The sequence below is a fragment of the Wasmannia auropunctata genome, unplaced genomic scaffold, assembly GCF_000956235.1.
Source record: "Wasmannia auropunctata unplaced genomic scaffold, wasmannia.A_1.0 LD335986.1, whole genome shotgun sequence".
Taxonomy (NCBI): domain Eukaryota; kingdom Metazoa; phylum Arthropoda; class Insecta; order Hymenoptera; family Formicidae; genus Wasmannia; species Wasmannia auropunctata.
The window spans coordinates 307,383-325,157 of NW_012026904.1; the positions used below are offsets into that span (position 1 = coordinate 307,383).

General features: G+C 42.5%; 2 protein-coding genes across 4 annotated transcripts in view; both read right to left on the reverse strand.

Moving 5' to 3' along the window:
• LOC105454329 (protein split ends-like) overlaps positions 1-1,419 on the reverse strand; it is a 15,046-nt gene extending 13,627 nt beyond the window's left edge. For all 3 annotated transcript variants that reach the window (XM_011696886.1, XM_011696887.1, XM_011696885.1), the window contains exons 1-3: positions 1,337-1,419; positions 532-1,139; positions 186-366 (exon numbers count right to left, since the gene is read on the reverse strand). In XM_011696886.1, the coding sequence (XP_011695188.1) occupies positions 186-285 (100 nt within the window). In that variant the 5' untranslated portion in view covers positions 286-366; positions 532-1,139; positions 1,337-1,419. The remainder of the gene's footprint in view (positions 1-185; positions 367-531; positions 1,140-1,336) is intronic.
• Positions 523-15,398, reverse strand: LOC105454362 (protein split ends-like). The gene is made up of 4 exons (XM_011696927.1): positions 15,294-15,398; positions 7,589-7,872; positions 1,337-1,896; positions 523-1,139 (listed from the first exon to the last, which is right to left on the reverse strand). Exons 1-4 carry the CDS (start codon positions 15,396-15,398, stop codon positions 523-525), a joined length of 1,566 nt encoding a protein of 521 aa, XP_011695229.1.
• Positions 15,399-17,775: the final 2,377 nt, after the last annotated feature.

The following is a 17,775-nucleotide window of genomic DNA, read 5'->3' on the forward strand; positions in this document are numbered from 1 at the left end:
TGTACCATATCTTTTTTTTAATATCCTCGTTTTTTCAAACTTTAATGCTGTTATTTGGTGTAACCTTTAACAAAATAAAATTACTGGCATTCGCTATTGTATTTTGCTAAATAATTCTATCACATTTTCTTTTACTAGTGCAATTGAAAAGATTAAATGTAATATATGTATAATAAAATACTCACCTCCAATACCATCAACCCAAACGCAGGATGTCGGCATTGATTTTCCGAATCCGAGCTTAATTCGATTTGCACCCAAATGTTCACCATCCATCGACCTCATAGCTTTAACGACACTACCGATATCCGAATATTGACAGAAAGCGTAACTCGATACAGCGCCTTGTTTTTTAATATCAATTTCCTGCAAGGAAATACAATGGGATGTATTAATGTCTTAATATTTATTAAGCTTAGATATTATTTTTATTTGGTCTTCTCATTTTGTTCATGATCTTACTTTTCCTTTTATACAATTGTTTACATTCATAAACAAATTGGTTCAGTTTCAAAACAAATTTCAACTCACTATTATTTCACCGAATGATTCAAAATGTTTCCTGAGCTCGGATGCGGTAACGTCTTTCTCGAGGTTCCCGATGAACAATGTTCTCGTTGCTTTCGGATGGTACTCATCGAGTTCCGCTTCGTACGGCCTGAACTCGTTGTCCTCTACGTCGTATCCTTGATAAGGGGCTACTTCAATTTTGCATCCAAAAAACAGCTTGTCTTGCGAAACCTCGAGAGCTTTCTCCACGTCCTCGGGTTTCTTAAAACAGACTAGGGCATATCTGTCGCCGGCTGCACCGACGACCTTCACCCACGTCACCTTGCCGTGTTTCTTGTACTCGTGGAAAAGGCCATCTTTGAGGGAAGTGTCACTGCTGCGTGCCGGCAGATTTCTAACGCAGATGGCCAATGGCCTGCGATCCTCTGTGACGGCTACGTTGCTCGTGCGATGCGGAGAGCTACCGGGCGACGTGCTGCCTCCGGAAGAGCTGCCGCCCGAGCTACCGCTTCGACTGCTGCTGCTACTTCCGGAACGACTGCTACCGCTTGGCGAACTGCTCCCACTGCGCGATTTTCTGCGCTGTTTCTTGTGCTGTCGCAGACCGGTGCTACCGCTACCACCGCCTCCTGCAAGAGAAGACAAAATGATAAAAAAAAATAAATACGCGGTAAATATAAAAAAGAAACATATATATTTGCTATTTTTTTCTTGACATTCAGTTATTTTAATTATTTACAATAATTGATACTTAAATGAGTAACGAATATAGAAACTTCATGTCATAATCACGGTGAAAAGTCTTTTATTGGATCAGAATGATTACCTTGTTCGTCTTGGTAAGCGTCATTGGTGGCAGGCGAGGGTGGCGGCGGTGCGCCGCCGTACCTCGAACTCGTCGGCTCATACGCCGACCAGGACGACGGCGGCAGACTTCCACGATGTCGGTCTAAGTGGGGCGGGGGCGGCGGCCCAGAGACGTACGGGCCGGTCCTCGGGTATAGCCGATCCCTCGCCCTGCTCGATGTCACGTGATAAGAGCTCGTAGGTGGTGGACGACTGCGGGGTATGTAGCCGCCAGGATCCGCCGTCGATGGATCGGCTGAATGACCGCCGACGCCGCCGCCACCGCTACCGCCGCCGCCGACGACGCCGCCACTCCCGGTGCCAACCACTCGGTTGCTCCTCTCGCTACCGTAGAAGCTGCCGTGGGCACCACGTGAGTCGAAATTCTCGCTTCCCCTGTCTCCTCGTTCGCCGCCACCGCCGCCGCCGCCGACCCCGGTACCGGTGCTCCCGCCACCGCCGCCGCCGCCGCCGGAAACGCCGCCTGTTCCGCCACCTCCTCCCCCGCTGCCGCCGCCGGATCCATGATCCTCTGAACTTCTGAAAGACGAAAAAACTGGGCTTAGTCATCGTCCAGGGAACGGCTATCAGTAAGTCGGGTCAATGTGAGTCGCCACGAAATACATTCGTCATTCTTCCTCCTCAGGATTCCGTTTTATTTATTTAACGGTTATGTAGTGAAAAACTTACAAGATACAAGTTAGATCTGCTTCACAACTAGCAAAGAAAAATATATTTTTATCTTTCTATTCTTAACGGAATATTTTAATTCTAGAGAACCGTTCATTTATATTCATTGTCTTTGGAATTGCGCGATTCACTTTGGTGTAATAATCTTTGGTTACTTTCAATCTTGATCGTTCGTCGTTTATCTCATCGTTTTATTCGTTACTTAATCTTGTCTGTCGATGAAAGAAGATTGGCACATAGTGAAGACCTTCCTGTGAAAAAAATAACGCTGGACTAAACTGGTTTTAACTGGTCTGATTCTAGCAGATCTCATTTGTGTAGTTGCTTTTTACGTCTAACATTACAACAATGCAGAATTTTCATATTTGTCGTCTTTCTACATATATTACTCAATTAGTGAATATATTAGAATTCCCAATGTCATATTTCATTTGCATAATTAATCTTATAATTTATTTTTTATGGCTAATTCAAAATTGATATGATACTCGATTTATATGATGAACTAATTTGCATGCATATTACAATGACAGTTCAGATATAAAACAAGATTTTTATAAAACTTGTAATTAACGTGAAAAAAAACAAGCACACGCATAGATATGATCAAAATTACAAATATTAAAAATATCAAAAAATGAAAATTATTGTATGCATGTAAGATAATTGCAGGTAATAGATACGTTTAGTAGAGAATCGTCCAAAGTTGTCAAACCTATTTCACCTCTCATCATTAATGAGAAAATTCAATTTATGATTAAGTATTAGGAATACCAATTTATGATATTTCCCATCAAAACTGATATTGTTTTTCCTTGACATTCATGTTGCGATAATTTTCGAGACAAAATAACAAATTTTGATGGTTTACCACTTTACAAACGAATTGTAAAAGTTTTTATTTATTGTTTACTCTAACAATAAGTAGATTTCAATAAGAACTTTAAATAATCATTCAGATTTATGGTATTTTTAAAAACTACAAAAAGATGTAAAAATTAAAAATCTCGATTGTAGAAAAAGAAATTTACTTTTCAGTAAAAAATTCAATATTTAAAATATGGATAAATGTTTATTATTGAACACTCTGTATAAGTGTTATACAGGGTGCAAGAAAATTGTCACATTCATGAACTTTGCGATGATAGAAGAAACTAATTATCGTATCTTTTTAGTGGCACGCAAAAATAAAATGATAACTTGTGTCGTATCAGTCATGCGAGAAAAAGCAATAGAGAAAGAATAGTGTAATAACAATAATACTACTGCGCGTATATTCCAGTCTGAAACATTTGGACATTCCAACGGAAAGTCCGAATATCAAAACGATACGAACATTTAGAACTAATGACGTATTCGCGTTTCTATCGCCCCTGGAGCTGCAAATCAACCTTCCTGTTCCTGCCGCGATTACAAGAGCCATTGTTCATATTTTTCCGACTGTTTTAATTTAAATTAATCTAATCTAAATTTAAAAATTAAAAATTATAATTTATTTTAAAAATTATACACAAAATACATATTAAAAATATATATAATGTGAAGAAAGTCAAATCTGAATAATGTTATCAGTATGAAGTTAAATTAAAACATCAATTAGAACAAGGAAATCTGTCTTTGTTTAACATTTGATAAACAACAACTATGAAGTGATGCTGTGAGCACTGTAAACGTCAAAGCAAACGCAGCCTAGATTATTCTAACTTTGAAGGATTCTAAAATTGTTGATCACTCGAATTTACTCTGGCATCACCAACATCATTGCGATTATATAAGAAAAAAAATTTATACTTTGAAACTTTGCATAACTCGATGACACTCGATCTTCTGAAATAAAATGTTATAAAATGACTATAATAATATGGACTCAATTTCACTCGAAAGGATTCAAAATATTTGAATAACTAAAAATATGAAATGTTTGCACACTTTGCAAAATAATTTTAACGAATAAAATAGCAGAGAAACACACTTAATTGGAGCGTGGTCCATATAACTCGCAAATTTCGTTATCTCAATAGGACTTTATTCGATAACGTTGTCATAAATATATTCTAACACGTCGATCGAAAGTCGCGACTCTTAGTAAGCGATCGACTGTTGTTGTAATGAGAACTCATCAAATGATATACATCGAGTGATTATATAGAAATAATAATCTCTTGGTACGTTGAAGTACATCACGATATTCGCTAATCGTTTTAATAGCTTTTTTAATATAAATGTATGTCATCGTCGAGAGATCGTTGACACGCTCGAAGATAAAACTTATTAAAAAATTGTTCGATTATCTGCTCAAGAAGTAAATTGTTTCACAAAATATCATATACTTTGCAGAAAAAGAAATTACAATAAACAATTATACAACTCAAAATAATTTTTCTCCAATATTATTTTCCAGGCAAATGTAATATAAATAAAATATAAGTTTTACATTAAATTATAATTAACAAAGATAATATAATGAAATGTTACGTTTTGATAGAAAATTAGGTCATCGCCACATGCATATGCATTTACTGATAACGTTTTGCACCACTTTGACAACAATAAACAAAAAGTTGACGTTGCGGAAATGCCTTCGCATCCAAGTAATCTAGTGCGCGCAAAAGAAATCATCATTATCCGGCGTAAATATCTCAATCCTGACGATCATATACGGTCAGGTGAGATGAGGAAGAGCGTTGAGATGAGGCGAGAGTCGTACCGCGGGCTCGTAAATTCCTGCTTACACTACTGACAGTTAACGCTCTCTTCCCTCTCCCCCACACACCCTTCCCGCTACAGTCGTCACGCTTCGACAGTTACTACTCCGGCGATAGCGCCCGCGCGGCGCGGCGTAGCCGTCGGGACGTGGCAACATCGCCAGCGACCACGTCGTCACGGTCACCTGACTTTTCGTGGAAATGCGACGCCGCTATACTCTCCTCGGTCGCGCGCGCGTGAATATAGGCGTGCAGGCGTGTAGCGTGCGCGCACGACCTTTTTTCCTCCTTTTTTCCCCGCTATTTCTCTCTCTCCCTCCCTCTACCTATATCTTTTTCTCTCTCGCTGCTTCTCTCTTCTCCCTGTCCTCCTCCACCATGGTGAGATCGATCGATTGAAGGTAGTCGCGAACTCTTCCGAACGCGACACGCGATACGCTTCAACTTGAAGTATGTGCCGCGTGCCGTCGATGCCACGGAGAAAGTGCAGCGTACTATCTATTTAGCAGTAGAACACGCAATTCGTCAAATACGCAGCAAATAGACGAGGGCAACCGCGTAGGTGATGACGTCGGAGACACGAAGCGCGAATGCGTGGCGCGTATCTCGCGGGAGAAAAAAATAAGCGAGAAAGAGGGAGTAAGATTACACTACATATTGAGCTAAAATAAATACGCCAGTGGTTCTCAAATTGAAAAATCACATATGAATATGTTCTATATTATTTGATATTCGATACATACGGTAACTATGTGGCTAGAGAAATATGGACGTGCAGATTATTGTATACAAAGATCTCTTAAGGCAGATACCGTGTATCTTTACACTGCAATCTTACACTACGTTTTTAGAAACATGAAATAATTTATAATCATCATACAATTACATTAATAATGCCATTTTAACGTACTTTTTTTTGTCACGTCGAAAATATCGACGATTCCTTGTAAAAACACATGTAATTTATTAGAAATACAGAATAACAATTTTTGACACCAACTCTAACACTGCGCAAAGATTTGCGCATTACGTATATTTATCCGTCATTTATCACGAGGCGTCATATCACCGAATATATTTGAAATCGTGTTGCTGGGCGGTCGATTTCGCATTGTTGTGACTACTCTAATATTAACTCGGGGAGAGAGAGAGAGAGAGAGAGAGAGAGAGAGAGAATGTGCATGTGCGTTGTGTATCTGCTATGTTAAAAGCCAAAGATAACAGCGGATAACGATCGGCAACGAAGCTAACATCGATAATATATTATTATGCGCGACGCTTGACATTACGATCGGGTTATTTACGTCAGCAAAAAGAATTGTATGCGCCTTCAAACGTGTTTACTGAAATATAGATGCAACAATAGCACTACGTGGCATTGGACGATTATTGCGATATGATTAATTCTTGAAATCGTGAAAAAAATGGCATGATTCGTAGAAATAAGAACAAGATAGAAAATATCTGAATGATGTGATCTTACGACTATCCTCAATATGTTTAATGATTTCAGATATAATAAGTTTTCACTATATTTACTTTAAAGTTCCTAAATTAATAAAATAAAATGAATTAAAATTAAAACGCCAAGAATATGCGAATCTAACTGTAATCACTGAGTTTCGATCAAACGGAAAATCGGAGAAAGATAGCTCAAAGATTTGTGTAATTTTCATTCGTAGATCACATACGAATTTTTGTTGAAAAAATTAAAGAAAAAAGAAAGATTAGTTGAAAAGACTGTTCATCCATAACGACGTTTCAATGTCGTCTTTTTGTACCTGCTTCCTGTGACGTGCGATTTAATTAATTCCTAGGGCGTGACTCATCGTAAACCGGCACTTGTACATGCTACTTTGAAGCCGAAAATATCTTTCTATTCTTGGACAAGATTAATTTGGAGGAAAAGGTACGATCAAGAACATTTCCATATCGATCGAGAGGATGCGGCCGAAATTAATTCTCACTAATACGTTGCCACATTGTAGCTAAAATTGGTAACAAAAATGTTCAATTTGTTTATTTGTGAAGTTAAAATCTCTATACTTCAAAACATACATCTAAGAACTTTCCAACTAATCGATAATAAAACAAAAGAATAGATTAAATCGGGACGTTCTCTCAACCATTTAACTACTATTTCCTCATGATGAATGTCAATGTCACATTATCTATATTATGATCAGAACTAATTTAATACACAGCTAACAATCATAGTAATTTATCATACCGATAGATAAGAGACCCTGCGAATTCTTATCTATAACAAAAGATAGAATTATATCACATCATGTAGCTACTGCGTCTAATGTATATCTTCTCTCTCTCTCTCTCTCTCTCTCTCTCTCTCTCTCTCTCTCTCTCTCTCTCCAAAAATACACATCTCTTTCTGTTGAGATATAACACCATGTGTCTACTGTGCCCTTGTTATTCACGCTGTGTAGTTCCGTTTTAAAAAAGTCGGCTGTGTATATTGAGTCAGCTGTACGGAAAATCAATACTATGAGGAAATCAATAGCGAGAATTAAGATCAGTCAACAAATTATCAATTTTGTAAATACCGGAAATCAGGGAGAGCTATTGCTTTTTGTGGACGTCCTGGCTTCGTAATAATTTGTATAATTCGTTATTTCTTATTAATGTTGCGTTCGAGTCGATATACTTTTTACTATTTCATGTGAATGCTGTGAGTAACTGCGAGAAGTATGTGCATACTGATCATTGAACATAATATATCTATCTTGTATCTTGCATTTTTCGAGCTTCTCTATTTTTCAAGGGGAGTCTCCTAAATCGTGGCGACTCGTATAGAAGTATTTTGTAATGAGGGAACCTACCCGTGAGAGGGGAACCTGTGCTGAAGATGTTGTGGCTCGTAGTACTGTGTGGTGAGGGCTCGCTCGTCCAGCGTATGCTCAGTCGCGTGTGCCTTCGCTGCGGACTTGATATCCATGAACGCCACCGTCGCTGCCGCACCCCCGCTGGTCGAGGAACCGCCGCCCCCGCCACCGCCGCCGCCGCCTGAACTGGAACCGGAACCGCCCTCATTGCTTTCGCCAAGGGAACTGCTGGAACCTCCGTCCACAGGGCACTCCTCGCCCCGTGGCAGCAGCTTGACGCTCTGCACGCGCCCATATCTGAAACCATCATTAATCTTCATGTAACAAATGTCAACGTCATTTATCGAGGAGACACGAGTTCAATCAAGAGTGATTTCGTCAGATGTTTTCCGACTTTGCCTAATCTAATTTGCGAGAAGGGACGTGGGGACTTTGTTTTTGAAACATCGCTTATGATTTATTTGTAAAGGATTTTCTCAGGTTGTATCGTTTTCGAATCGATATCGAATTTGCTGATATTAGCTTGATTAATAGTTTTGACATTGAAGACATGGTTGTTTGTCTGTTACTGTAGAGTGGAGCTTTCGCAAAATATTATGAATATTCAAAGCAGCGTGACATATTGATCATGTAAAATAATCGATATAAATTAATGTCTCGTGTGTCTACTTATATTTTTAAGAAGCAACCTATTCCCGCGCGCGGAATGTATCTTTCGTTAGCAAACATTAGCTAGCTCCTACAAATAATACGGCAACGTCGTGCTTCTATGCGCGGCAACTGCGCCGAAGGGATCTCGCTGGGATCGTTTAGGATTTCGAAGAAAGAAAAAGAGATCCGCGAAGCACAGAGACCCCGTAATCCTCAGCCTCTAGAAGAAAGCTCTCTCGATACTCGATGCGAGCACAGGAAATTAAGACCAAAGTAAAGGAAAAAGAGAGAAAGAGAGAGAGAGAGAGAGAGAGAGGAGACAACAGAAGAAGTGAAAAAAGAGAAAAACGAGACCTCGATCGAAGTCTTCCTCCGCTACGTTCAGATCAGTACAGATAAAAATCGTCACGATGTTTTTGCAGGGAGAGACCATGACGGCTCTCGCCGAATGACTCGACTCACGACAACACGAAGAGAAAGAGAGAAAGAAAAGGGGGGCAATATGAAAGAAATGACATATAATAAATATATAAGGTGGTCCAAAGAAAACGTCGACTTTAACGTGCCGCCGCGCTTCATGGATTGCCTCAAGTTAGCGGCACGGCGATCCGTGCTATTTAGTCTATGAAGATTTACTCACATAAAATGTCACATTGTTACGAAATAGTACATCTTCGAATCACGAATAAAATTCATTCTATTCAGATCCATTATTGGACAAAAATCTAAATTGCATTACAATGTTTACGAATAGATATATCTCAAGTTTAAACGCAAATTTAAACAGGGCAAATAAAAGTCAACGCGCGCTTAGCAGGGCGGACGATGCAATTATTATTTACATGTTATATATGAAAAATATAGCTTGATGTTAGTATTCAGTAGACAAATTACCCAGTGCCGCATAGCTGCAGGATTTAATGCAACATGACGTCAAACAGATTAGGTTTCGATTTTTTTGTTTGCTTCTATATTCGTAAATTTCTTAGGTAAATCTTTATCTTAGAATTTTACGTTTTCCGCCTAGAAATTTAACGATACAGAAGTCGAATGGCGAAACGGGGGAAAGTTTTTCCAGGACATAAACGTTAGCGCCCGGCAGCGCCAATATCGATTTATTCCCCGATTGCACGTCGCGCTATTCTGCCGTCCCGTTGGGAAGCGCCGATATCTTTCGCGTTTCGCGTCTCGGCCTCGGCGCAATTTTGAATCGGACGAAGTTTCGAACGAAGGGCAAAAGGTAAGAGAGCAAGGAGAGAGGATAACGCGGCGGAGTGAGAGAGGTCTCGTTTTCAGACCCCTGTAGTAGAGAACTTAGGATATTGAATTTCGCACGAAATTAAAGAAAACAAAGAGTCCGGGAAGTTGTTTCTGGCACACCCTGTGTGTGTACAGAGAGAGCGCTCGGCGGAGGCGAGATATCGCCAAGTAGGGGTGATCGCCGTCGTGGTGGGACCGGACGCGCAACGATTGGCCCTGCCGAGAGGAAACGTCGCACGCAAGCGCAAACACCAGGACGTTCGGGGACTCTCCCGGGGAGTCGTTCGTCTAATCTCGCGTGAGTCGCACGTATCTCTACTCTGCTCTCCCGAAGGACTTCTCTGCCATTTAGCCGTATAACTTAACCAACTGCGTATTTCTCATAAGCGTACATCATCGTAGGGGGGAAAAAAAGATAACTATATAGAAAGAGAGCTTCTACGCATCACGCGGGGACACGAGTCGTATCGTATGATCGTTTCGCGCGTTTAGACGGCGAGAGGGAAATGAGAGGGTTGTGCCCGAGATCTGGACGGATTACCTCTGCAGGGATATTTTACTAGGGCCCTCCACAAATCGAAGAGCGCTGGAGACTAGTTTTCCTCCAGACTAGTAGAGGCGAAAAGTCTCGAAAGAGGCAGCGAGCGTGTCGCCGATACCTGGCATATGTTTCTCCTCTCGGTGTCGACCGCTCGAACGGGGCGTGGCCCCTCTTTGTCGTTCTATCGACTAGAAAAGGGCTTTTTTTGCGTTTCCTTGTTGTTCGTTGTTGTCGATAATGCTCGAGTACTTCTCGCGTAGTTTCGATGAATCGATCATTAACGAGCGGAAAAAGAGAGAAAAAAAAACGACCGAGAAATTTCTCGTTATCGAGGACTCGAGGTATATCTTGACGATCGAGAATTATTTTTGGAGTCTCGATCGTTTCTTCGGCGAGGAAGGCGAGGAGAAGATGTCAAGAGAGCGAACGCGTAAATCTTGCCACGTATGCATCTGGAAGAACGAACGCACGCACGAAATGGCGGACGCGCTGTGGCGGCCCATCGCGCGCTCTCTCTCGCATAATCGGCGCTTCGTTCTCCATCCTCCCGCGCTCATTTCTCCCGATGTAGGAAAACCTGCGACACTTTACGCACGAGACGTTTTACTGTGTGATCTGTGCTGTGTTCTCTCTGGATCCTACTGCCGCGCGTACTGAGAATTCCCGAGACTGTGCGAATCATTCTCATTGCTGCATTATTCTCGGCGCGTTGCACAAGTGAACCAGTGAATGCCCGTAGTTGCGATATCCCGTGCTCGAGAGGCGAAATCTCGCTGATGCTGGTGCCGCCAAGACTTTCGCGTGTTTCTGTTTTCGAGAAAGCGTCGAGGATTTCGAAATTTTTGTCCTAAAACTATGACCTCCCTCAACGACGAGAGACACGATCTTATTTCGTCGATCAGTGTCGAGTTTCTGATATATAGGAAAACTGAGCTGAGAGAAGTTAACTGTCTAAAATTGTAATATTTCCATATCGATTGCGCGCAAATCTCTCTCGTTCATCCCTCCCCTTCCCCACCGACCGACTGCGAAAACTGCGTAGCTGAAGATCCCGTTGCAACTACATGATTCGTCAATGTTTATCGGCCATCGTGTGAATCATCCGTAGCGAGAAACGCACAGGGATGTGGCGCATTTTCATCAGATCCAAAGAAAATTCTCTCGCTGGCGTTACTGGAAACCGCGACCGCGTTCTGGCCCCTCGCTCGAGACGAGAGAGCGCCGTTGCCGCCGCTGCCTCTCTTTCCTTCCTCGTTCTTACGCCGTCTACCCCTCGGTCCCCCTCGCGCCCATCCCCACGTTTCCTGATAAAAAAAAAGGCACGCATACACAGAGACACGTTCGTCGGCGCGCTTTAGTACGAGTTTCAAACACAACGGGCGCCCCTTTTCTACGTCGCTCGTATGAGTGAAAGCGGGCGAAGGGAGGGAGATTAAGCGGGGCAGAGAATGTGTGTGCGTGCGAGAGTGGGGACACGAGAGGGGTGAGGGTAATGGCGGAGAGGAAAGCCGCCGCCGCCGAGTGCCACGGTGGCTGGCTGGCTTGCTTGCTTGCTTGCTTGCCTGGCGAGCGAGCCGTGAATCGTGTATCCCTTCCCCTCGGGTATCGCTCCCGCCGGTCTCCTCTATCCTCCCCTTCCGTCCCTTCTTTATCCCCCTCAAAATGCTCATCGAGGAATTTTACTCTGGCAGACTCGCTCCCAGGCTTGGGTTCCCCCCTCTGTTTTCTGGCCGACGCACGACGACGGGTTCTCTGCTTTATGCGGCGGCATTAGCATGGGTCTCCATAAACCCGAGGAAGTCTCTAGGTCAGCGCCGTGTTCTTCTACGTTACAAGAACCGGCCAACAGTCTCGCTCGTTTCGCTCGTTTCGCTCGTTCCCGGGCTGAGATAATACCTCTCGATCGCGAAGCCATTTAAAACGCTGCTCCGATACTAATGATCGCGTCCAATGGATAGTTTCTATCACGATTCTAGCGCTACGCTTCCAACGGCAGCGCCCGGCGCGGCGGAACGATCGTTGGACGTAATGTCTTTTCGACTGTAAAGAAAACTACGCGGGCGGCGCAAATGGAAAAACACCGCGCGTAACTTTACCTTCCGACGATTAAACCAATTTATGCGAGCAAACTCACGCGTGCAGCTTCGCAAGGGGAACGGTAAATTTCCGTAAATGATTTGAAATATTTACAGCTTGCTCTGATTACCAGGGACGCGAAAATCACCTTGTTATAAACAAATTGTTTCCTGAAAGATACATTTCTTTTCTTCTATGTATAATTTATTGTATACAAAATTATATATTATATATTCTGTATACTTCAGAATCATCATATACACCGTCTGCCCCCCCCCCCCCCCCCGTCGATGACTCACTGGTCGAAGTGTGAAATGTATTTGCGTCGTATTATCAGTGTACACGTAGTTGCAGGTGGACATTATCGCGATTACATCGACGGGTACTAAAGCCGCTTTAATCTCGCCGTCCATCGCGAACGGTGACGGTTCGAACGATCGCACGTCTTTCCACGTTTCAAACGGGAGACGTACAGGAAATCAATACATCGGCCCACGGCGAAGAGTCTGAGGGGGCGAGAAACAAACGCAGAAACTCGTCTTCCGTAAACTCGTCAGGCGTTATAAATAAGGAATTATCGATCTATTTCATCCGATGGACGCGATGCGACGTCGTCCCTCCTGTTTATAGAGGCGTCCGTAAAGATAGTAACGTGGCATTTTATCGCATTTATTGCGAAGGCTCGCACGCTCGATCATTTCAAGTTATAATGGCGTGTTAAATTATTAAATTAAACGCGAACAGAAATGTTCGCGTTTTTTATTTTCTTTTACAGCCGATACAGTCGGAAATTCATTAACGCGCGTGCTACTCCTCCCGTTTAAATATTTAATCCCCTTTCAGAATGTCAGCCTGACAAATAATTTCCATTCGTAGATGGCAAATAATAATGCGTTACAGACCAGCAATTTTTTTTATCGCTTTATATATGAAACGAGATGTCACTTTTTGAATGTCATGTTAGAATTCGATCTCGTTAAAAAAAAAAAAAAAAAAAAAAAAGCGACTGAAGAATGTACCGAGACCCGGAGAGACTTGACATCAATTTTTACACACGCGATGTACGCCGGTGTACGCCGAGGCACTCTTCTGCATTTTTACGTAAATAAAATATCGCGCGCCTCTTTAAGAATATACGCTCGCGCAGAATATACGCGCGCGCGGTTTACACGGCGATGCGCGTTGCACAAGAGGCCGGGGTTTTCGCGAGTGTGACGATCTAACGTTAACAATGCGAGGTTTCGCGAAGCGCAACGCGGGTAAAAAGGAACACAATGCCCAGAGTGGGCACATCGTCGGCAATGACGGCAATGACGACGACGACGACGACGATGACAAAAAGAGAGAACTTTTGTTCCTCCAGCGGCTCTCGACCGCTCTCTCGCTCGTGCTCTCTCGCGGTTATGCTCCGGCTCTCACCGCATAAAACCGTCTAGCAATGCCGCCACAAAGATGTTTACCGTTAGAAATCCAAAGGGTTCCGAAGTCGAAAGAAATTTATCGGTCATTTTTTTACCTGCATTCACCTTTCAATTCTTTTTACAAATGATAGATAAATGCCGCGTTACTTTTTATAAATTATTCCGCGCTGCGCACACGATGATGCAACGCAGAATCTCGCGCGAATCTATTTTGTTTGTCAAGCGTCTAATGAATATTATAATTATCGCTGAGAAACGATTATTAATCGAAAGTCGAGCGCTGACGAGACAATGAAATACTGACGTCAATTGAATGCCGGAAGAAACAGAGTTATGTATTTTGACGATAAAAAACGCAAAAACAAGCAATTTCTATGAATATTCGTTATAAAGATAGATTGTATCCTCTTAACGATCGTGCCGGCATTACCTCATTATTATAACATGGTTACTAACTAGATGATTCGATCATGTAACTAACGCAAGTAGGTCGACTAACTGATAAGGATTTGATTGTGTATAACCGCAATGCCGCGAGTATGTAGAAATTATGAAAGTACATACGTGTATAATTCGAACACAGACTCTTATTATAGTTATAACTTATTATAGCCTGAGTTACAAATCCGTGTTTTGAACCAGGCTGTTATATCAGCCTCAATATAAATATCACGACAGGGATTGGCACTCACAATTACAGTTGAAGAAGACCGTATATATCTTAATTAAAAATGTCCAAGATTCAAGGAGACTGACAAACGATATTTCGACGCGTTTCTCCATTATCGGAAGGGAAGAGACACCCTGTCAAAGTTAGCGTCGCGGTAGACTCGGAGAGGAAAACTCTGATTAACATCGAAATCCGATGTGAGAGAACTTCCAATATTAAATATTCTCCGGAATGTTCGGCGAACGTGTCTATAAATAGACGATCTTTCGTGGGAATCGCTTCGAATCGGAAGCGGTGAGAGCCACAGCCGCGGCGAGACCGTGTGCGATCGTTTCGGGGCAGAAAGGAATATATATATAAAAAAAAAGGCAATTCGGCATATCTCCCTGAAACTCAGTCGGCCGGCCGTCCCTCTAGAGAGGCGGACGGCACGTTCTCCGGCAGACGACACTGACACAAGCGGCGACTATCGCGGGCCTCCGTCGTGTCGAGACGCCCCAACGAGGCCGGCGAGGAACGTGGCAACAGCGCTATGACTCAGCTCTCCTCGTTCTCCAACCGCTCCCCCGTCCCTCCCGTCCGCTACCCTGCCCCGCGACCCAACCCCGTCCTCCCCCCGTGTACCCGTCGTCCAGCCGGCACTACGCAGCTGACGCCCTTCCCCTCCCCCGCCAAGGGAAATTGCCCCACCATTACTCCGCCATCCTTCCTCGTGTCCCAGACTCGGGTCTCCACTCTTCTCCACCCCTATCGGCCCCTACGCGTATACACCCCACCACCGTCGCCCCGGCCGTGCCGACTCTCGCGCGCGGGATACCGACAACTCGTTTGCCCCCACTAAACTTCCCGGCGGGCACACGGGGACGATTTCTACGACGGCGCGGTGTGGCGCGTCGCGTTCGTGCCGCTTCGCCGAGGAGAGACGAGCGTGCAAAGCCAGCGCAAAAAAAGTCCCCTTTGGAAGAAAAACATCTCTCTTTCTCTCCCTCTCGCTGTATCCCATCCCGTATCCGCCGACCCTATCTCCACCCGTCTCTCTCTCTTCCTTCGTCCACCTCCGCGGGACTCCCTCTTCCCCTATACCTCTGCCGGTTCCTTCTCGTTGTGTTCCAAGACCCTCTCTCGGTCTCTCTCCTCTCGTTCTTGCTCCTTTTGTCTCGGATCTTCTTTTTCAGGGCCTTCTGCCATTCTGTTTCTGTCCGTCCCGTGGCAGGGACGAACAATGCAACGTGATCCAGGTGCAAGAATAAGGGGAGGGTAGCAGGAGGGAAGGCACCGGGGGAATAGGGGATGGAGGGAGAGAAAGTGGGATTGCTGGCCGATGCGTGCGACGTGACTAGTTACGGCATGCGTGAGCTAAATCCATTTCTACGCTTCGCGCTTATTTTTCGGTCCTGTCTATTGTCAAAATCGATGGGATTACTTCGATTTCCCCTGCAGTTGCTAGGCGAACATCCTCGTTTAGAGATCCGATAATATTCGGCACAATTCGAATGTGCGATTGGGAGAATAGAAATATCCGTTTTATTGGTATTATCTTTTTTCTCGCGAGAAATCTTTTCTTACCAAATCCAATTAATATTCTCTCTCTCTTTCTCCCGCTGTTATATTAGATTGACCTTTCTTGTCGGACGCACTATCCCCTGATATCGCTTATTTCTGTGTAACATCGATTCATTCGACAGGTTTGGAATTAAAAGCGTTTTTGCGAAGTCGATAAACCTAGTTTCTAACGGCAACTATCACGGGCTCGTATATGTAAATCGACACGAATTATTACAGTACTCTAATGTGTTCTTGAAACAGAAGTCGTGAAATCGTGTTATCAATAATTGTTTCTTCATTATCGCAACTTGGATAAACGTAGAAATACGAGTATTTATGCGACGATCGCTAAAAAGCATTCGAATAAAATAATAACACAACAAAAGAATGAACATGCCAATATGTATATAACATTAGCAGTATATCTTCTTAATTTAATTTTCTTCTCAAACGAAATTGCACATAATAATACATAATTACAGTTTTAATCGCAACGATAATGTAAAACGTCCGATGCGAGAGAAAGAGAGAGAGAGAGAAACGTTTATTTATAACTTGATTGCAAGCGGTCAATGAACGTGCTTTATTCATTGGCACATCTCAGAAACATTTTATAGAGGTATAAAATTATAGAAGTATAAAATGTCTTTATTAAAAAACTAATCAAGATGTTGTCTAAGATTCATTCAGCCTAATCATCTTCACGAAATTAACATTTATGGATTAAATTCTTTTTCGGAAATATAACATTTTTTTTTTTTAAAGATATAAGTAAACTTTTTGAGAGTTTTATTGAACAGTATTATGATTCGAACTTGTTCGCAATTGAAAGGTTTAATAATTTTTATCGTGATTGGAATTCTTCAAATATTATATATAAATACATACAAAAGATAAAGGAAGATCGCAATAGAAGGCGAAGCCTTCAAATAAGTGATTTCAAGTGTAATTTATGGTCGGGGCATTTTGCAGAACTTAATATTGACGTGAGATAATTGCTTTTCCAGTTCATCCTGTTGAAAATATAAGCGGCTTTAGAATTAATCGCGCGATCGTTCCGTAATCTCCGAATTATCCAAAGAGCCTTCCCCGGTCTAAATCCAGGCAGAAAGGAGAAGCCAATGACTACGGAGCCGAGGCCCCGCGTAGGTTCGAGGTCGAAGGCGGAGAAGTCACGTTAGGCGAATGTGCCGCTTCTGTGTCGTATAGCCGAGGTGCCGTTATTTTAATGCAGATACGCGGAGACCGGACGAGAATGAAAGGCCGTAGGAGACACATTCGCGCGTTGCATATACTCTTGCGCCAACGCGCGACAAAGAGGCACTACCACCACCATCACCGTCTCCGTATCTCGCCGTCGGGTTTCCCGCCAGGATTTTTCCGCTCGGCGAGTACCATGATGCATGAATAGCCGCTCATTATCATTTCGCGAAGACGGTCCGCGATTTTTATGTATTTTTCCTCGCGTGATGAGTGACGGTACGAACTGTAGAACGAAGAGAGCGTAAGACGTCTCGAAATCACCGGGCAAGACCACATACATAGAGCTGTTTTCTGTGAAATTTTAAAGTCAGTTTCTTTTTATCGAGATATCAATAACCTTTCCAGACTGTAAGCCACCGAGCTTAATAATAAAAAAAAAGCTGTTACGGAAACCGCTTTTTCACAAACTAATTTTCAATCTCAAAAACGAACATAAGTAACAGGATTATTCGTCGTTTAATTTAAAGTGAACTTTAGAGCCAAGTTTTATTTATTAAGTTATTAATTACTAAAGTACCGAATGCTATTAGAGTGAAAAATGATAGACTCCATCATTTTCGCTAAGAAAAAAAATTGAAAAATTAAATATTGAAAAAGACCACATTTATGTAACATTTACGTCAATTATGATTCCATTTTATATCTCGTATAAAATGGACAAAAGAACAGGATATTAAAAACGAATTTTATTTTAAATGCCATGGATGTAAAAAAAAAAAGAATTAATACAGCACGAGGCTTGTATAACGACGGTAGT

Bases quoted from the DNA above. Each gene is read 5' to 3' on its own strand.
- LOC105454362 (XM_011696927.1), bottom strand. From the start codon at position 15,398: ATGGCAGAAGGCCCTGAAAAAGAAGATCCGAGACAAAAGGAGCAAGAA. The intron at 7,873-15,293 runs GTATAGGGGAAG...GGGCGCGTGCAG, and splicing joins ACGAGAAGGAACCGGCAGAG to AGCGTCAAGCTGCTGCCACG. The intron at 1,140-1,336 runs GTAATCATTCTG...CTTCTCTTGCAG, and splicing joins CGCTTACCAAGACGAACAAG to GAGGCGGTGGTAGCGGTAGC.